Below are 21,918 nucleotides of genomic sequence, written 5' to 3' on the forward strand. Positions count from 1 at the left end.
AATATAAAATTTATATTCAATCTGTTCGAAGATTCATCGCTAATATAAATTCAGTTTGCCAGAATTGTTATTTGATCGAGATTTTCTTTCTTGGAGTTTTAATCGGTATAGACATTCTCCGAGTGAGTGATATTACTTTTATTATTTATAAAACTATAATCGTTATGAGAAATACTTATATTGTTTAAATATGAAAAACAGAAAACTTTTATGTTCTTTTTTATGATGATACGATTAAAAGAGATATTTATAATTAGTTTTAAAATATCTCTTTTAATCGTTATATTTTGCGTTTAAATACGCAAATATCACGCTTGAATAATAACGACATCATACTTCGTCCATAATGTTGCAAGTAAACACCACATGCGTATATACACATCTATCGATAAGAAATATTTTTAAATTATCATAAAAGTATTTTTAAAAAGACTTTATTTTCCTAATAGACAAAACGATACATACTTTTTCAAATAGATGTATATAATCGACGAAGTATGACAATTTTTGTGATCACGTAGAAAAAATTATAAATAACTTAAAAATAAATATAACTTATTAATACTAATCTTAAAAACTAAGCAATGAAAAAAATGTTTATATTATGTGGAATATTATTGTTGTTTTCTAATGATAATTATCAATAGAGCAAGATTCATATTTTATATTCAAAGCTGTTTGAATCACTGGACCACGTAATATAAAAGTATCGTTGATAAAATTTTTGTAGATATTATCTTTTTCGTAGATATTAAAGATAAAGTTAACGATGGAAAATTTCAAGGAAATTCTAATTTGTATGATGCATATAATCGGAAACGTAGCCTGGGCATTTATAAACTGTTATTTTGGACAAAAAGTGATAGATAGTAGTTCCGACGTGTACACAAAAATGTAAGTATTGAGTTACAGATTTAAACGAATGATAGTTTACTGAATAAAAAGATATATATTTTTTATTCCAAATTTTAAGATGCAATTCGAGATGGTATTTATCTTCTACAAAAATGCAAAAGATAATCTTATTAATAATAACGAGAAGCTTGAAACCGTCTTACGTATCGATTGGTGGAACATTCATATCTTCGTTGGAACTTTTTGCCTCGGTAAAATCTATAACTAGATTGTATATTCTTATCACATTCGATTATTATTAATTTATTATTCTTGTTTTTAGATGGTACAAACGTCAATCTCGTACGCCATGGTATTATACTCTCTATGAGAATACATCCGCGATTTTCGAGATCTTGTCACATCGTAACATTATAATTGCAATAAATATAAGCATCTGAAGACGTGCTAAACTTAATAAGTAGATTATGAAAGAGATCCAAATACAATAACGTTAGAAATAATTCTTTATCCCTGATTTACCCGAATTTCTTTATTTTTGTATTTCTCGTTCGTCACAAGTTGACTCTTCTTCTCTTCTTTCTTTTTTTTTTTTTGTTATTTCTTCCTCACCGTCACTATTTTTTTAAGTTCACGAAATAAATTGAAAGCCGCGCAAGGAATCGATAATGGTAAGTAACGAAAGACGATATATGTCTGACTGAAGAAAAATACATAGTTCGAGTATTATCAAAGTGCGCAAGTCTTACTGAAGAGAGGGGAATGCTTTATACTAATAAAGAATTCCCTTAATTATATTCCGTAGAAGAAGGGACACTCGTACGACTATTTTACAAAAGTGTTCATATAACTGCATTTAATCGAGTTATTATCGTCAACGTAATATGCCTTTCTTCTTTTTATTATTTTTCAACTTCCCTCTTGAAGTTTTTTCTTTCAACAAAAAAAGAAAAAAAATGTTAAATAATTAGTGTTCTATTGTCACTTCCTTTATTATTCATTACTGAAAATAAGGGAGAAGCTACATTGAAAGAAAATGAAATTGAAAGTGAAAAGAAAGGAAATACTTAACGAAGAGACAAAGCTGGTGACAATTTCTCAGTTTCGATTCTTGATTTCGCACATCAGATTCGAACGTTCATCGTAAGGAATGGACTTCTCAGTAAGGAAGGAATTCTTTTTCGAAAATGATCATTACGATTTTATTCAGATCAGTCTTTCTCCAATTGGACTTTGGCCTTCTACCGAACGAAAAACCAGATTAATTAGAAGGTTTATCGTTATACTTAACTGTTTTTCTATTTTATTATTGCAGGTAATAAAAATGTAACAATATCAAAAGCATAAAGTTTAGTAACAATGATGTTTACTTATCCATCGAAGATAAAAAAGCATGAATTGACTTTTTTTTCAGACGCTGAAGATCATTATGACTAACTATAAAATAGATATAATTTTCGAAATTTTGCCGTATTTTCTTATCTGTTTCGCTGGTATTTTTATGCACTTGAATAATTCTATCAACTCATCACAGGTACATGCAACACAAAAAAATCGACATTTTTCAAATGCTTTGTCTCTTTTATTATTAAACAAAATTATTTTGTCTCTAATTCGTAATTTTCGTTTTTAGATGTATAGACTCTTGGAGATCATCAAAGACGATTGGCACGAGCAAGAAGGGACAAAAGAATTTGAAGTAATGAAAAAATTTGCACAGGATTCGAAAACCTACTCGATAATAATGTTGGGTAACTATAAAACAAAAAATTGTTGATGGTGTATTACAGATTAAAATATAAAGATTTTACGATACAAAGTTTATTCTAGCAATATTTTATGTACCGGTTTATATAATAATGATTGCATCTACTCTACCTCTTGCTCTCGATTTCATCAATCCTTTGAATGAGACTCGTCCACGGACTCTTCCAATTTTAATGGAATTTTATGTCGATGAACAGAAACACTTTTGTCCATTGTTAATGATAATATTCGTTATGCTACTAATATTAGGTCTAACCTTGATAAGCAACTGTACTCTGTTTTTGGTCTTCATACAACATCTTTGTGGAATGTTCTACGTTGTCGGGTAAGCTCAATTATCGTTCATTATCCTTCAAGTAACTTGTGATTAATGAAAATAAGAAAACCAAATTGAATTTTATTATCGTTATTTCAATCGTATTCTTATTTGTTATTTAATTGTTTATTTATATTTTCTAGTAACATGGTCGACAATGTCTTTAATGATAAACATTGTTCCGAAGTTGAAACTTACGCGAAAATAGTCCGTTGTATAAAATATCATAAACAGGCATTAGAGTTAGTATAAAATTTAAATAGCGTATCAAGTTTTTCATATTGAAGGGTTGACATGTAACGTACTGTATTTACACATTTTAAGATTTGAAATGAAACTACGTGCATTATACGAACACGTTTACTTGGGATTAGTTATAATAGGGCTCTTTCTTATGGCCACTTCTGTTATACAGGTAAAGAATGTTTCTATAATTTCTGTGATATTCAACTTTGTTGTATAATAAGTTGTTGAGTAATGATTTAGACGAAATATCAACAACGCATTTTTATTTACAAATTATTTTTTTTTAATGGTTCGTAGCTGATACAAAAAAATACATTCAAACTGGAAAATCCAATAGAATCTTTGGTATCCATCATCATTTTTATCAGTAGTACGATCATAATATATTTAAAGTGCTATTTTGGTCAGAAATTAATCGATCACAGCACTTATCTATTGAATAAAATGTAATTCTTTTTTATATATTAACTTTTATTAAATTTTAAAAAAATTAAAGAATTTATTAAATGTTTTAAAAATTTATTAATTTTATAAAAAGAGTTATTATTATAGGAAAGAATACGAAATATTTAAAGAGCAAATATTTTATCATTGTTTTTTCAGATTCAATACGCCTTGGTACTTGCTTACTAAAAAATCACAGATATTACTCTGGTTCATGATGGCTAGAAGCACAAAACCATGTTATTTATCATGTGGCAAGCCTTTTTGTATATCTATTCAATTTTTCGCATCGGTAAGATATGAAACGAAAATTATATCATTCCGTAACATCTAGTTTCAATAAAATATACGTATATATTTTCTTTTTAAGATGCTACAAACCGCAGTATCCTACGCGATGGTATTTTGTTCTTTACATTAATCAATTTATCTTACTTGTATGTCTATAACTTTGTAATTCAATATATATTGTTATTACAATGTGAAAATTGAAGTTATTAATGTTCAAACAAAAAAGAAAAGAAAATAAAAAATAGCATATAAAACTAATTGCATATAATAACATATAATGATAAAAAGGGAAAACAAACGTTAAAACAATCAATGATACTGAACGTTATATTTCCAAGAAAGCGAAAAAATGTTTCTTGAACATCTCCGTCTTCCCCATTGTAAACCGAAAAAATACGAGTTACACAGTATTAAAATCATTACCATCAACACGTGTGAACTTTTCTACTTCCTTGTGTAGAACTTATATTTTCTTCTCTCTTTTCTGGGTGATATATATGCTGTAATACATATTGCCTACCATAGAGATTATAAAAATGCTTGTAATACGTTTGACTACTATAAGAGAATAAATAAAGCAGGCAAGCAATATTTTCTCGAATCGAAGCTCGAAATGTTGCTTGATTTCATGAGCGATACTCAAAAAATACATTTAATTATCGATATAAAATTTAGAGATAATCTCAATTAATTTCAAAATCGTTTTTCACTTCAAGCAAGAAATTAAATAATTCAATTATACTTACGTAGATAAGTAGTAAAAAGAACATCACAATCGATAAGAACATTCAATCTTTCTCGTGAAATTTTAAAATAATTAGCGAAAAGTAAATTACCGAAAAGGTAAAAGTAAAAGAGAAAAAAGGAAAAAAAAATTATATCCCTTAAAATTATTACAAACATTTAATACTATCATATATGATTAACTTTGATATAGATATTTATACAATATTTTCTTTATATATATATATATATTTTTTTTTTACTTTTTTTTCTTATATCATATTCTTTTTTACCTGAAGTACTAAGTTTCATTGCAACAACTAAAAAAGACTGACTGTATTCTGCGTTATCTTCGTTCGAACGAGCACGAAGAGCGCAAGTCATGCCGAAGAGAGGGGCAAATCGTGCTTGCAGACTATTTTTCTATAATTATTGATTAATAAACGTAAATGTAAAGTAGGAGTACGCGTGGCAAAATCATTATGATTGACACTTCTCACTGTCACATTTCTCTCCCCTTTTTTCATTACACGCTTGTATGTTCAAAGAAGTCGTTTATTATTCACTGGCTAGAAAAAGAAAGGGTTTGTCTCCACGAAGGTAGAAGGGAAATTATTATTCGATGGTATAATAGCCAACAGGAAGAAACATAAAACCATAAAATATAACAAAAAATAAATGAAAAAAACATTTCACATGGCTCACGATTGTCAAGTAAGGGAACTAGATTACTTTGAGAAACGTTACTGCAAACTCAATCGAATTTGTTTATCACTGATCGGACTTTGGCCTTATTCCGCTCCAAAAAAGAGATTCTTTCGAAAGCTAGTCGTAAACGGTACTTTTTTGGTTATTTTGATAGTACAGGTAAATGATACAATTTAGATCACTTTGTCCGAAAATATAAAACTTTGATAAGATCTTATCTTCAGATAACATCTATCATTACGGTAGACGACTTTCAATTACTCATGGAAGTTATTTCCAATTTTGTTTTATATTTAACCTGTGTATTGATGTATTACAATAGCTTATTCAATATGCCAAAGGTACGAATGTTGAATAATTCAAATGGTATTAAAAAATTCAAATGGTTACAAAAAATAAGAAAAATAATTCTAATTGATAATTCGCGAGTGATGTTATAGATAAGTCAATTATTAGAGCTTATTAAACAAGATTGGCTCGAAAAGGAAAATATGAAGGAATTTGAAATCATGAAGAAATACGCAAAGGATGGTAGAATGTACTCATTGATGATAATAAGTAAGTCTAAGAATAGGTAATTTAATTTAAACTTATATATAACTAACTTAATAATTTTTCTTTTTTAGTGTTGACTTATGGGTTAATTTTTTTGGTGATGTCCGTATCAGCTATACCATATATTCTAGATATATATTTTCCTCTAAATCAAACTCGATTTCACACTTTACCATTCTCGGTAGAATTGTTTATAGATACAGAGAAATACTACTGTCTGGCATTCTTTATCATTTTTTTCACATCTTCTTTATCGTGCATAGTTGTAGTAGGCAATTACACATTGTTCGCAGTACTTGTTTATCACATTTGCGGAATGTTTTGCGTAGTTAGGTAAAAACATTTTAACAATTTATGATTGATTAAATACCTGATTTAATAATTTCATCGTCCGTTTATTTTCAGAAATATGTTGGATGACGTAGTGGATGTCACAAAGGAATATGTATATGATCGTAATACAGAGGACATAGCCTATGCAAAAATAATTCGTAGTATAAAATATCACAAAAAGACTTTAGAGTTAGTATGAAACAAAACGTTTAATAACTTCCTATGTTCTCTTTTCATTAAGAAATTTGTATTCTTCAAGATTCGACTCCATCTTTAATTCCTCCTTCGAACAGGGTCTTTCAATTCTGGTAGTACTTGGTTCATTTATTATAATAATTACGTTTTTACGGGTGAATAATTATACCTTTGTTTTAATTATTCAATTAAACTTGACAAATTGTATTTACTATAGTTTTTGTTTTTTATAGCTATTAAAAAATTCCGCATTTGAGTATGAAAATATAAGAGAAACCATTTCTTCGATTTTAAATATCATTGTCAACTGTGGTATACTCTACATGAAATGTCATTTAGGCCAGAAAATAATAGATCACAGCGTTCTTATATTCGATAAAACGTAAACTTTTTTCTTTTTATCTTCAATTAATTTTAAGACTTGATAAGATCAACTACAATGAAAATCTATTTTACTATGCAACAATCGATAATTCACAGGTTTGATATGCCATGGTATATGCTTTCTAAAAAATCACAAATGTTATTATGCTTCATGATGATGAGAAGTCTGAAACCTTGTTATTTTGTGCTTGCGAATTTTTTTATCTTATCTATCAAATTTTCCATATCGGTAAGCAATTAATTACTCGCATTATACCATTTTTATTTTTACATTAAATCTATATGCATACTTTGTGTTTAAGGTCATTCAAACGACTTTGTCTTACGCCATGGTTATGTATTCTCTGCAATAATTTTTGTGAAAACATGATATTCGAGTTTGTTTTTCTAATCGAAAATTCTAAATGATCATCGGTATTTAAGAGATTAATGCTATAGATTATATAGAGATAATGCAAAGAAAGAAATAAGAACAAAACATAAAAACATGAAATAAATAAAAGTAAATTAGATAAATGTGAAAAATATTATCTTTCTGTTTTATATAATTCCGCAGTTAAATTTTTAATTGTATTATTCGTATTAATCGTATAACTTATTATAAAATATGCCTACCTATAAATTAAAGTATACATACCTATAAATTAAGAGCAAATTGAATATCTCGTTTGTTACGAGGAATAGAAAAAAAAAATTTGTTAGAAAAGAAATTTCATAATTTCATTGTTTAAAAGTAGGAAATAAAACATCCAACTTTTGATTAAATCGAGAATTTAATGATTTTTAGTTTTTTTTTTTCGAAACATCCTATATTTTTTTAATTATTTAATCATTTTATTCAATTATCTTTAAGAAATTATTAAAGAAGTATAAACTTAAAGTTAATAATTAACGAAATAATTAGTTTAATTGATTTAGATGACAATCTAACAGGGCCTTTTATTTAACCATATAAAGATTATTAAATTATGTATTCACTATGTTTAGTATTAATGTTTCTGTCTACACAGTATATTTCACACGTTGATATCTCGTTAATCATTAACATTAGAATTATATTTGTTTAATAATTTTTTACTGATAATTGATTAAAATACCTATTTAATTAAAAAATGCAAGGTGTTCCATAAAAAAAATCTAAAAATCATTAAATTTTCGGTTTAATTAAAAGTCGGATATTTTATTTCATACTCTTAAAATATTTGACACATGAAATAATGAAACATGTTACATTTCAACATATTTTTTTTCTATTGTTTCTAACACAGAAAATATTCAACCAATCCATAATATACGATCAACTGTATAATCTCTTTTTCTTTTTCCACTTTAAAAAAGTTCACTGACTAAACATTACATAAGTATGAAATACTGTAGATTCATACAAAAGCAATAATAAGAATCGATAGTGACCAGCTATTAAAGAGGGCATATATCCAACTAAAAAAGCTTAACTCACTCGTAATGTTGGACGTAGAAACTATAACATCGAATGTATATCCTGGTTGAAAAAGAGGGAGAAGAAAATTATCTTGATTATGGGTTATGTGAGAAACATACACCTACATATACACGCAAAGTTATAATGATACCGACGCGTGTTATGTTTCTCGCCCCGCCGATTACATATATCTTTCTATATTCTTCATCCCTTTAGCTTGAAGGAAATAAAAAAGATTCTAACATACGTCGGTACCATGCATGGTTTAAATATTAATCATATAACAGAAAGACAAGAAAACGAAAATATTGTAAGAGGGTAATTTAATAACAGAGACATTTAGAAGACATTATTTGCAAAGCTGTGAAGAGTTTTTCTATCAGTTTGTTATTTTGATTTTTGATACGGAGAAATGAATTTTCTGGAGACTCATTGTTTTAGTCCACATCGAATTTGTTTAAGTTTGACTGGTTTGTGGCCTTACACCAAGACAAAATGGAAATTGATTGGAACACTTCTTATAAATTTCATTTTGATTAACATACCGATATCGCTGGTAAAAGACAATGTTATAGATATTAATTAAAAATATATAACATATAGAGATATTAAATATATTTTCAGATATTAAATGTTATTTGCATTTCCGTTGAACATTATAACATCAAATTAATTTCCGCGATTCTCTGGTACTTCCTAATATATCTTTATTACGCTCTATCATATTACAACAACTTCTTTAAATTGTCGAAAGTATGATCAAATTGAATAATTAATTTCCGTCATATTTAATTATTTTTAGGATATATTGATAGCATTTTTTTCCTTTTTTTTTCAAATAATTTTATAGATAAGGAAGCTTCTAACACGTATTAATCGTGATTGGTGTGAGAGAGGAGGTACAAAAGAATTCAAAATTATGAAGCAATACGCGGAGGAGAGCAAGATCTACATGATTCTCATGATAAGTAAGTATCACAATTTCTTATTAATAATTCTTATTAACAAAATTATTTATTATTAATTACATAATATTCTTTTAGTTATTAATTACGCATCATTATCTGCAAACGTTTTTATACCAGCTACGCCTTTTATTCTTGATATTTTTTATCCATTAAATGAAACCAGGCCACGCTTATTTCCATTTCCAGTGAAATTTTTGATAGACACGCAAAAATACTATTATTTCTTATTAATAATAACTTATATCAGTGTTTCGTTATTACTCTTAGCTGGCATATCGCATTACGCATTTTGTCTTTCGTTCGTACAACACGCATGTGGAATGTATATGGTCGTTGGGTAAAATGAAAAAAAACATTAAATATTTTACACATTTCAATATTTAAGATATCACGATATTATTATCTATTTTTATCTATTTTATTTTCTTTTATTTTATTTTATTTTATTTTTTTTTTTTTTTAGGAATATGTTGGAAAATCTGTTTGATGATAAAAAATTCGATAATTCTAAGTTGGAGGATGAATCTTATCCAAAAATTGTCCAAAGTATAAAATACCATAAAGAAGCTTTGAAGTTAGTATAATATTCGTTTACATGAATTTTATCAGAATTAATTGTAATTTATTTTCATAAATTTATTGCCAAAGATTTAGCGCTGATTTGAATTCTTTATATGAAACTACTTACTTTTTTATGTTGATACTTGGACCTTTTCTCATGGGTTGTGGATTTATTCAAGTGAGTAACATTTACAAGCATTTTATCAAATAATAAAAATAAAATAAAATGTATTAACAATGGATTTCTTATTTGAACTAAAATCAAATTGATCAACTAAATGAATTTATTTTATGAAATTCATATAGATATTACAAGATGATGCGTTTACAATTGAAAATCTAGCAGGATCTATTGTAATTACTATAAACATTATATGTAACCTGATAGTAATATACTGGAATTGCTATTTGGGTCAAAAAATAATAGATCATAGTGTTCTTCTAGTCGATAAAGCGTAATTTACATTTAAATATTTACACTTTGATGCATGTCAATATAAAAAATAGATAAAAAGAGAAAAAATTGTTTATGTTTTTATTGAACGAATTTAAATATTTTTATTTTACAGATACAGTACGCCATGGTACATGTTATCTCTTAGATCACAAATCTTATTTAAATTTATCATAATGAGGAGTATGAGAACCTCTTATTTATCTCTTGGCAAGTTTTCTGTCTTGTCAGTTAAATTCTTTGCTTCGGTAAGAAACTCATGATCTCTCGATTATTTTTATAAGAAGTATTAGCATATTTATTTGATACATTTTAGTTAATACAAAGTGCACTATCCTACGCAACAGTTGTGAACTCCATACGATAATTCTACTGCGAGAGTTTCAGAAATGTAAGAACTCATTATTTGTTAGTATTAATAGATTTAAATTATATGTAAATACCGAAAAAAAGGAAGTATGAAGAAAAAATTTCAGTATTAATTGTAGAATCTATAAAATAAAAACGTTGATTGTAATTGAATAAGAAAATTGAATTAAGACATTTGTATCACTCTTACTAATGTAGGGTATAATGTGAGTCTCTTCAGCATTAAATTCTTCGAAGATCTCCGTTGATCTCCGTTGAACTGTCCGATATTACTCTCTACTTTTTTTCATATCACTTTTTATTCAAGGATCTTACAAATTCGATACGTAACGAAAGACGTCACATAAACGACTGAAGCTAGATACGTCGCTTAGTTGAACTACGACTCAAGAGCGCAAGTCGAAAGAAGGGGTAGAAAAGAAGGGATATAAATTGATACTTATGTAAAATGTTCTTTATTATAGGTTAAGGAAACGCGTGGAGCAATAATAATTGTCGACAGATGTTTCTTTCCTGTCTTTCATTTTTTCATAGTAACGCATAAAAAAAGAACAGAGAGTATAAAAGAAACATTATGCTTATTATTATTAATGAATCGGACGAGGGCAGAATTCGAGGGAGAGAAAATAAAAAAGCAAACATTATCGTTCAGTTATTTCAGTGAAGAAAAAAAAACAAGTCTGAATCGATAAGAAAGAAATGAATTTTTTCGAGAGCCGTTATTTCAATACGAATCGAATCGCTTTGTTTTTGATCGGTCTCTGGTCTTATGCTAAGCCGAAATGGAGGTTTATCGGAACTTTTATCACAAACGCCAATTTTTTCAGCATAGGAATATCACAGGTGCGTAATCGATAAAAAAAAAAATCTCTTGAAATGTAAGCGATTCAATTTTAGTTAATGAGTTATGCTTCGTTTTAGTTAATAAACCTTATTTTTGGGGGCATATATTTCTCCGACATCAAATTAATCGCCATAATTCTTTCAAACTTCCTAACGTACTTTTGCCACATCGTGATATATTACAACAATTACTACAACCTGTCGAAAGTATTTGTCTTATTAGTTATTTTACTGCCTTGTTATATATCTACTTTAGTGAATTATAGTATAAGCAGTACAATATTTTTTTATCGTCTAATTTACATTTTTTATCGTAAACAAAAATTTAGTGTCATTTTTTTCTATTTCTTGTGTCTTTTCAAGTAATCTTACAGATAAATAATCTTTTGGAGCGTATTCAGCGTGATTGGTACAATAAAGAAGGTACGAAGGAATTTGAAATTATGAAAAAATTCGCAGAAGAAGGAAGGGTATATACGATAATCATAATAAGTAAACTTATTTCTTTCAATGATCGTTCATTTTTTATTTACCCAATGTTTAATATACAAATACAAATTTTTCTAGTAATTTACCTTACGTCTATTATTGGGATCTCGCTTATATCGATCTTCCCTGTTTTTCTCGATATCATTAATCCATTGAATGAAACTAGATATCGTGAGTTACCTTATCCAGTGGTAGATTTTATAGATCAACAAAAATATTTTTATCACTTGTCGATGCTATCTTTCATGGTGGTATTAGACATGAGTTTTTGTGGAATAGCTAACTACGCTCTTATTGCTATCTTTATACAATATATGTGTGGAATGTTTTCTGTCGTTGGGTAAGAAAAACAATAAATACTCTTCCTTGAAATATTGAATCTGTACGATTTATTTTTTCAGAAACATGTTGGAAAATGCATTAGATAGTAAATTAATAAAATCTGACGATCCCAATAAAGAAGCTAAAATTTATGCGAAAATTGTTCATAGTATAAAGTACCACAAAGAAGCTTTAAAGTTAGTAATTTATGCACGCACACATATTGTGTGTGTGTGTGTGTGTGTGTGTGTGTGTGTGTGTGTGTGTGTGTAAATTTATATGTATATGTATATAATTTATCGATTAATTTATCTATTTGCAATCATATTTATAAAGGTTTGATGCTGATTTTAATGCTTTGTTTGAAACCACATATCTTATAATGTTGATATGTGCACCTATTCTTGTAACCCTAGGATTCGTTCGAGTAAGCAATAATTTTATAAATCATTTTTAAATATGTTTTCATTATAGTATAGATCAACTAAATATATGTTTAGATATTACAGGATGATGCATTTGAGACAAAGAATCAGATGGAAACTATTCATAGTTTGATAAATGTTTTATGCAACTTATTTTTTGTATATGGGAATTGTTACTTGGGCCAGAAAGTAATAGATCAAAGTGTTTTTGTATTCGACAAAGCGTAATCTTCTTTTATATATTTATATTTGATTAATTATATATAAAAAAGTATATTTATTAAAGGTTTGACGTCAGAAACACTCGTGTTCTATTTATAGATTCAGCGTACCATGGTACCTGCTTTCTAAAAGATCACAAATTCTAATCGGATTTATTATGATGAGAAGTGTAAAACCTTCTTATATATCGCTCGGCAAATTCTCCATCATGTCTATCAAGTTTTTTGCCTCGGTAAGAAATTAATGAACTTTTCTATGTTTAATTAGATATATTAATGTTATCATTATTTTTCTACTTTCAAGTTAATACAAACTGCATTATCTTATGCGACCGTTGTCAACTCTCTACAATAATTGTCGAAATTATTGGATTTTGAAGAAATATTATACCACAATTAGTATTACTAGTATTATTTTAAATTTAAGTGTTGTCCGATTACTAATTATTAAAAAATGAAATAATTAATAAAAAAAGCAATCATGGCTTTTTCACCGAACTAATGAAGAATATACATCGCATTAAAAGATGGAAAGTTGATTATTCTCGATTATATTCGACAAAACGGGAAATATAAGATATAAATGAAATTGAATTCCCTCGAGAATTAAGGAAACATTTATTTATTAAAAAAAAAAGGTAAAAATTTTATACAGTTATAATGGTCTTTTGTTTATATTTATCCAACTGGTGGACCATAAACTGGTGGTTTATAAGTGTTCCGCGTAACGTCACCAAAGTTATAATTATTGTCCAGTGCATTCGAGCCAAATTGATAGCTATTCTGATTGTAATTGCTACCTCCGTGTTTTCTGATTGTAATTGCTACCTCCGTGTTTATAATTATTATTATTATTATTATTGTAGCCAGCATTATTACCTGAAAAAAAAGATTCGTCATCAATGCTCGGTATTTTTACTTTCTGTAATAGCTTTGGATTGAACGAACAATCCGACAATAATCAGGACAAAAAGAAAAGAAAATTACCTCCGTTATATCCATTATTTATGCTGTTCCCTTGAAAGTCGTAGCCTTGATTGTTATTATTATTGTTATTGTTATAACCATTGTTCTGTGTATTATACTGATCGGGATAAGTCGCAGTGCCTTCATATCTCACATCTGCGTGAAAGCCAGTTCTCCAGTCGGCGGTATACGTCACAATCTGCGTTCTACCATCAGGAAGCTGTACTCTGTATTCTCCACGAACTGTTTCACCGTCACTCGTCTCACGACGACCAAAGTCGTTACCTGTAGCAGCGTCTTTTATCGCATAACCGAACTCGTACGATTTTGGCTATAAAAAAAAAAATTCAGACGAAAATTATCTTTCTTTTTCATTATAATTCCAAGAATAATATAAGGAAACATTCAAACGACATATGTATTTTATTGTTAAACAAAAGGAGAATATTCCTTGTATAATAATATTTTTTCATGTTTTTAGGTATATATTTTAGGTATATAACTACAGGAAATCCTGTATATATTTGATATAAACGTCGAACAAAAAGTATAATAGACAAATTTCTCCTATATTAATTAAAATCTTGTACATCGAATTAAATACATATTAACGCGCATAAAAAAGATATAGAAAATATTCCGCACTTCGTCGATAATAGTGCTTGCGTTGAGTACCATCTATCAACAGGTAATTTTCTTTTAACTCGTATGATAAGTAACTTATTCGTATCTATATGTTTATATATATTACCACAAAGGATAAAAAAGTTACTACTTGATAGATGGCGTACACAAGTGACATTATCGACATAATATAGAGTGTTGCCTGCCTTTAGGCGCAAGACTTGATTACATATAAATACTTACAGAAAATTAACGAACAAACTTAACGAGTTCTATTTGAAGGAAATAATAATAATTTAATTAATAATGAAAAAACTAATTAAGGTTCTTGATATCTAATAAAAATTTAATCAAAAAAATTTTCTCTGCAATCTTAAAAATAATAAAATGAAGTTAAATAAAAATACATATGCATATGACGTAATTTAAAGCGATACAAAAAATACAAGTTAAAATAACATATTTCTCAAACATGGAATCAAAAGAATAACAGGGTACAGCAGAGTATATGATATATTTTGAACTGACGTCATACGAGTAACGAAATCTCTTTGATCTTTACAAGTTTAGTGAAACTTCGAAGCTCATCAGAAATTTTACGAAAGCGTCATCGACTGTCAAGCGCACTCGTGCGATTTACTGACTGTAGCAAAGGATCGAAAGGAGCTAATTTGCTCGTAGACCCTCATTACTCACGTAATTATCGACGTAATCCTGATTGTCATTGTGTCCGTCATCGTAAGAGTGACCGCCATCGTGGGGTCTATAATTGCTGTTGCCACCACCGAAATTTCCGTTGTTGCCACCGACGAAATTTCCGTTGTTACCTTCTCCAGGGTAACCGTACTGATTACTCAATGGTGGCTCGCAATACGCCAGTCCAATGCTGACTATCAGGAGGAGGTATATCTGTCGAAATGAAAATTTTTCTTTTGAGTGGAAAACGAATTACGAGTAGAAATCGACTATCTGAGAGCTTATCGAAAAAAACTTATAACAGTGAACCCACTTGGAAAGATCATCTCCCTATCTTTATTCTCCATTATTCACAATATCGATTTCAAAAGTAGTATCGAATGATCGTTATTATCGAAAAAGTAAGATGTACCAACAAGTCGTTCCTCTCCTAAAGATTACTCATTCGTTAAGGAATAAAGGGTTCGGTGACGTAAGTTTAACATTATATATATTGTTGTTATTATGCAAAAGGAAACTAGCAATCCTGCATCTATCAAAGTGTGAAATTGAACCGACTTGCGACACTTTTCACCGAGATGCATTCTCTCACGACAATGCACGAACAATACGTACGGTAAATGCATCAAGTACATAACGTTAACTTTAATCATTATAGACATGTTTGCGATGGGTCACTTAAACCGCAAATTTTTTTTTCATACAAATAGGAATTCAATCGATAACAGTACACGAAGGGATGAAAACTCTTGAAATCTTTTGACGAAAATATTTTTGAAAATCTCTTCGTAGTTGCGTTAAGATCGTAAAATATAAAGAAAAGTTCTTTTTACAAAAGCTTCCGTTTTCCGAGTGGAAAAAAATGACGTATGTAGCAAAAGTATTCGCGGTTGAATTTCTCGTTTTCGTCGATCGTAGTACCTGCATAATATCCCGTCGCACGGGATAATATATAGGTACTACGTACGAGGCGAAAAAGAGGGGGAGGGATAAAAAGAATGAGAGAAAAGAGAAAAAGCCGCACCAAAAAAAAAAGAAAGAAAAAAAGAAAAAAGATCACACATTGCTTTTCCCTCGTCTCCCGACTATTCACTGGCTTTTCACGTACTTACGTTCGCAATAGTGGGAAAGCGAGAGATGATGGAAAAAGAAAAGGAGGAAAAGGAGACGAGAAAGAAAAAAAGAAAAAAGAAATATTGTAAAATGCAAAGAAAAGTGGAAATAAAGAAACTCGCTGCTGCACACCCGCCGTTTATCTCATGTATTTCACTATACTTTTCATTTACCTGATGACGTACTGAGGCATCCATGTCGTGAAGGAGCAAAAGGAAGAAAGAAGAGAAGATGAATGCGACTAGATGATCCGCGGGAGATGCATACAACGTTGACGACGACGGTGACGGCGATGACAATGATGACGAAAAAAAAAAAACAAAAACAAAAAACTGCGAAAATCAAAAAATCGCGAAACCAAGAACGATTTCTCTCTGTCTCTCTTTCTCTTTCTCTTTCCTTTTCTCGTGACACGACTCTTCTCGCGGAGAGACAAACGTTGACGTTTTGCAGGATGTTACAGCTCTCTTATATAGCCAGCGCTCCTACTTCCACGAAGATTCCATTTCCTGCGTCGGCCGGTCGCTCGTGCTCGCGGATTCATCGTTCGAGCCTCTAGGAGGAGAACGGTGAAGAAAAAGGAGTAGGAGGATGACGAAGAGGACGAAGAAGGCGAATCCTCGGACCACTTCGTCGCAATTCCGAAATGTATGTCGCGTGTCCTGGGTTAAATATATGTATGTATGTTCTATAAAAAAAATCTCATTTTTTGTTTTCTAATTATTAAATATAATAGGTAAAGGATAATTATTAATAGAATTAACAGCGAGATATATAGTAATTAATTTTATTAAATTATAAGAATTTATTATAAAAAAAAAAACGAAATTCTTTACAAAATTCTTAACACCAAATTTATCCTTAAAAATTTTCTGATTATTAGAGCTTCCTTGTTTATTTATTCAAATAAATAACAATTATAATTGTTACGATCTATTATCAAACACATGATAAATTAGTTTAATAATCGTTTAGAAAATTAATATTCCGTAGTTATCGATCATTTTCGGGATAATTAATCATCTTTAAAAATATAATTTTACAGGCAATTACCATTAAAAATCATCAATCAAATATACATGAAACTTTTTCGAGGGATTGTATGCGCGGGCATATGTTTATGTGCATACGTGTAGGTACTCCAGTTCACATAGGAAAGATGGAAAGCCCGCGCTTTATTTCACCATTGTTTCACGGCCCCCGTGTACGTGCGATTTTTGGTCCCCTCACGTAAGAACGAAGAGAGCAGTAGCAACAGTCCGATGACGACGACGACGACAGCTATGAGAAGAAGACGTAGGGATCTTCTCTCACTCGCACGGAGAAAGCTGATTGCTTCATTGCGAACGCGCGGTAGCCGTGTGACGCCGTGGGATAACGTGAGCTAACGCATATCGACCGCCTTTTTCGAGGGAACGCTAATTAAGCAGTCGAGCCTTCATTATGACGACAGGACCAACATCCCTCTTTGCTTCTCCTTTTTATTTAATTATTCTAAAATTCAAACTCGAATATTTTCCTTCAATTTTGTAACATAACATTCTCCAAAGAATTCATTTAATTTTCTTTCATTTAAGAATGATAATTAGGTAATCGAGTCTTTATTAAGACAACAGAGGCAATCCTTCATTTACTAATTTCTTTCATTATTAAAAAATTTGGACATCGTATTTTATCAGAAACAAATTTTTTTCATTTCTGTTTACGAATTAGTTTTAGAAAGAATTCATTCAATTTCCTCCTATGATGATCAAACAGTCAAATTTTATTTACGATGAATTTTTCTCTTATTTTTTTTTATCATTCAATAATTCAAACTTGAACAATTTCAATTTCGAGAGATGATGATCGTCAAATAATTAGTTACACAGCCAGGATCTAAAAAAAACTAGATTTTCATCAGCCAAATATATCGCTCCAAATGACGTCACATCTTGATTGAGCGACGATATCCTTTGATCTCGTTACGCAAGATGGGTTATCGCAAAGTGTTATCTTTGATAGCCTAGATTTCTCGGGATCTCTTAGGACGTGCCTCGAGTTTCTCAGTGACAGATACGGCGAATTATATTATCTATCACTTTTCTATTTTCTTTTTCTTTTACTTTCTGCTACGACCTCCAAACGGAAGATAAAGTTCTTGAATACCTACGTTGAATCCTTTCCTTTCGATCTAAGCCATTTTAATTCAATTTACTCTTGGTGAACGCATTTTCTTGTTCGACGAGAGGACATCATGAAAAAACTCCTTCCACCTATCTGATTTATGAAGAAGAATTCTACCTTAAGAATACAATTTCACTTGTTAAGAGATTCGAATATAAAAGATGGAATGATGAGAGAGATACTCGCGGAAATAAAAATGATATATGAACGAAATAAAAATATTGATCTATTATTAATCGCACGTGTCAACAGGATTGGAAAGGAAGATAAAGACTAACGAGATTACTTACAAAAGCGCCCACAAAAGTTACCATCATGAAATATATACCTAGCTAGCTAACGAGCGAGAACCAAAAGAGCTATTATTCTGTGTTACTAATTGTAACTTGGTCTACCTTCGAATTTAATCAACGCTTGCGTAAATCTAAAAATCCCGTGTGGATTAAGACGTTATTCAAATAATTACGCCCCTCTTTCTGTGCTCTTCATTTTATTTTACGCAAACTTTACTTTTACATGGGTGTAGAGTCAATGGGAACGTTATGAAGGCCGTGGGACCGTATACCTTCGCATTTTGATTCTTACTATTTTTTGATGCTTCACTTGGAAATTCTCGTGCACTGATTTTTCTCGAAATAGCAAGAAAGAGAAAGAGAGAGAGAGAGAGAGAGAAACAGGGTGGCGAAAAGGAAGAAGCGTTGGCTCCGGCTGCTAATCAGCATCGAGCTGTGTAATTAGAGCAGCCGGTGTGTTTGTGTGCCGAAAGAGAAAGAATTCAGGCTCGCAACCCGCTGTGAGGCTCACTCTTACGAATAAAAGAAAGAACGAAAAAGAAAAAGAGAAAGAGAGAGAGAAGCATTGCGTGACCGTTATGCTCCGTTACGAAATGAATTATCCGCCGTTAGGTAATCATAGGTAAGAAGAGCATCAAATTTAAATCAGATTGTATCGCTTCGCTGTAAGTCCGTCGGCCGTTAATGGTTCTTATTTCTCTCTTCTACACCTCGCATAGAAAGCAAACGTTAAATAAGCATTTACCGGAGAAATTTGACTCGCGATAGAATCCTGAAGGATGTATGGCATCGAATTTACGAAACCGCAATATTAAACCGCGTTTAACATACGTGGCCTACTGATAAGTTCTATACCTAAAATTATTTTACTTTTTGAAAATTATTTGTAAGAAAATAGATAAATAAAAGTCAGATAATTTGTTGATAAGAAAAGAAATCGTTTATTAAAGTCGTAAAATTTTAAAGATGTTTGAACTATTTTTTACCTCAATCTTATTAAAAATACGTTCGCGCGAGCGAAAAATATCATCATTTATCATGAACTCGTTAGATATTCTAAACAAATACTTTACGAAAGAGGCACTCTCCGTTACGATGTTATTCCATTTACATGAGAGGTCACGAACGAAGGAGTACTCATCTTTCATCTAAAAACACACGTGCGATAGCATTTCATTAGAAGAAAATGTCTCCTCGGTTCTTCGGTAAGATGCGTTTACGCGAAGCAAATACTGTAGGACGCGTACTATCATCTAAAAAGAAATACGTAGGTACATACTTTCTTCGTGCGACACAACGACGTGCCTTTGCAGCCGCATCTAATTAATTTAATTAATTTATTCTCTCGCGCGTCGTATTTTTTGTAGATTCATTTGGAGCTCCCTTTAAGAGGATAAACAAAATTTTATCTATTAGTTTTCTATACGATGATACGTAAGAATGATTTAAAATTTTTCTTTAATACTCAATAAAACGATATAATCTTTATATCACACTAATCATCTACCTATTTTTTGTAGTTTCTAAATTTTATTTCATTTCATTCGACGCAAAATTAATTGTTTGTTAATACCTGAAAATTAATGTTTGATTAGTCTGATTATACTTAATATAGTATAATTATACTACAAGTCTTACAATTACATATTACATATAAATAACTTTTATTAATACCTTCCTTTTTTAAATACTATTATATTCATATATGATATTCAAATGTAAAAATGAATTAACACATTTTAATATTCGAGTATAATACTGTTATATAAATACAATACGTAATATATGCGACCATAACAGTATTAATATAATCTTTATTTTTATATATAAACGACAAAAAAAGCTAACTTATCAAAGACTAATTCGCTTTTTTCTTACAAAGGAGATATGTTTTCGTTTAATTAAATAACGAAATAAGAAGTTTAAAATATTACGCAATGGATTATTCGAAAAGCTCCATCAATTTTTTCAACATCTTTCATCCGGTTTTGTATATAACTATAGTGATGATGCCGGTGCAATTGCTATTTTCAGAAGCAGATGTGTCCACCATCAACGCTCCGAAGTGGCGCATTAAAGGGTAATGTGAGGAACCGTTGAAAGATTTTTCTGTATCTTTCGCGTGAAATCGACTGACTGGACGCAAGCCTCTATTAACGACGTATTTTTGCCCCACAAAGAATGGGAGTTCTCTCTCTCTCTCTCCCTCTCCCTCCCTCTCTCTCTCTCTCTCTCTCTCTCTCACTCACTCACTCATTCACTCTCTCTTTCTTTCCCTCTCTCAACGCTCGATTTTCAGCACGGATCGAATCACTGTTACGCCGTAGAGAGCCCTTGCTCAATCCTCAACTACGTAATCTATTTTTCGCATCTTCGTCTCGACCAAGCATTCGAAAGCGAAAAACGCGAGATCTCGAGCATACAAGCTTTTCTTTTTCCAAATCGATCATCGAGAATCGCTTCCTTGATAAATACAGAAAGAATCTCTTGGAAAATTCAAGTGAAAGATAATCATTGAAAATTGGATTGCGGTAAAGGAAATGCTGGAAAATGACATAGGAATAATTCCGTGATGAAACAATGGGGATCATTAGATATCGAGTTAAAAAATGAGCCTAGTCATTAGAAGATCGTACAGCGTGTCCGATTTTATTCGAACTACGTATTTCTTTGAAGTTGTTATATATATATATATATATATATATATATATATATATATATATATATATATAACGTATATATATATGTATGTATATATGTATGTATGTATGTATGTATGTATGTATGTATGTATGTATGTATGTATGTATGTATGTATGTATGTATGTATGTATGTATGTATGTATGTATGTATGTATGTATGTATGTATGTATGTATGTATGTATGTATGTATGTATGTATGTATGTATGTATGTATGTATGTATGTATGTATGTATGTATGTATGTATGTATGTATGTATGTATGTATGTATGTATGTATGTATGTATGTATGTATGTATGTATACGCACACACTCATACGAATATTTGTTCTTAATTGCTCTTTCCAAGGACTATAGTTACCAATTTTCCTTTGAGGTCTTTTATAATCATATAGGATCTTCGAAGAGAAATGATTCAATTTCAAGTGGATCGATTGAAACGACACAT

The 21,918-nt window shown here is 30.0% G+C and overlaps 3 protein-coding genes across 3 annotated transcripts; 2 read left to right on the forward strand and 1 right to left on the reverse strand.

Annotated features, from left to right (window-relative positions):
* Positions 1 to 5,522: 5,522 nt before the first annotated feature.
* Positions 5,523 to 7,277, forward strand: LOC127070876 (uncharacterized). Its single transcript, XM_051009423.1, has 8 exons — positions 5,523 to 5,691; positions 5,791 to 5,908; positions 5,977 to 6,238; positions 6,311 to 6,427; positions 6,498 to 6,546; positions 6,667 to 6,815; positions 6,914 to 7,046; positions 7,120 to 7,277. Exons 1-8 carry the CDS (start codon positions 5,614 to 5,616, stop codon positions 7,168 to 7,170), a joined length of 957 nt encoding a protein of 318 aa, XP_050865380.1. The 5' UTR covers positions 5,523 to 5,613; the 3' UTR covers positions 7,171 to 7,277.
* A 1,393-nt stretch (positions 7,278 to 8,670) lies between these two features.
* On the forward strand, positions 8,671 to 13,345 carry LOC127067563 (uncharacterized). Its single transcript, XM_051002638.1, has 17 exons — positions 8,671 to 8,814; positions 8,883 to 9,011; positions 9,109 to 9,226; positions 9,302 to 9,563; positions 9,690 to 9,800; positions 9,875 to 9,965; positions 10,094 to 10,242; positions 10,357 to 10,451; positions 10,558 to 10,632; positions 11,532 to 11,660; positions 11,817 to 11,945; positions 12,021 to 12,282; positions 12,344 to 12,460; positions 12,600 to 12,690; positions 12,764 to 12,912; positions 13,010 to 13,142; positions 13,214 to 13,345. The coding sequence occupies exons 1-17, from the start codon at positions 8,671 to 8,673 to the stop codon at positions 13,262 to 13,264; spliced, it is 2,235 nt and encodes a 744-aa protein (XP_050858595.1). The 3' UTR covers positions 13,265 to 13,345.
* Positions 13,346 to 13,508: 163 nt separating this feature from the next.
* On the reverse strand, positions 13,509 to 16,726 carry LOC127069341 (pro-resilin-like). Its single transcript, XM_051006224.1, has 5 exons — positions 16,482 to 16,726; positions 15,196 to 15,408; positions 13,897 to 14,206; positions 13,753 to 13,788; positions 13,509 to 13,715 (listed from the first exon to the last, which is right to left on the reverse strand). Exons 1-5 carry the CDS (start codon positions 16,503 to 16,505, stop codon positions 13,588 to 13,590), a joined length of 711 nt encoding a protein of 236 aa, XP_050862181.1. The 5' UTR covers positions 16,506 to 16,726; the 3' UTR covers positions 13,509 to 13,587.
* Between the last annotated feature and the right edge of the window lie 5,192 nt (positions 16,727 to 21,918).

This window comes from Vespula vulgaris, chromosome 1 (genome assembly GCF_905475345.1).
Source record: "Vespula vulgaris chromosome 1, iyVesVulg1.1, whole genome shotgun sequence".
Lineage (NCBI taxonomy): Eukaryota > Metazoa > Arthropoda > Insecta > Hymenoptera > Vespidae > Vespula > Vespula vulgaris.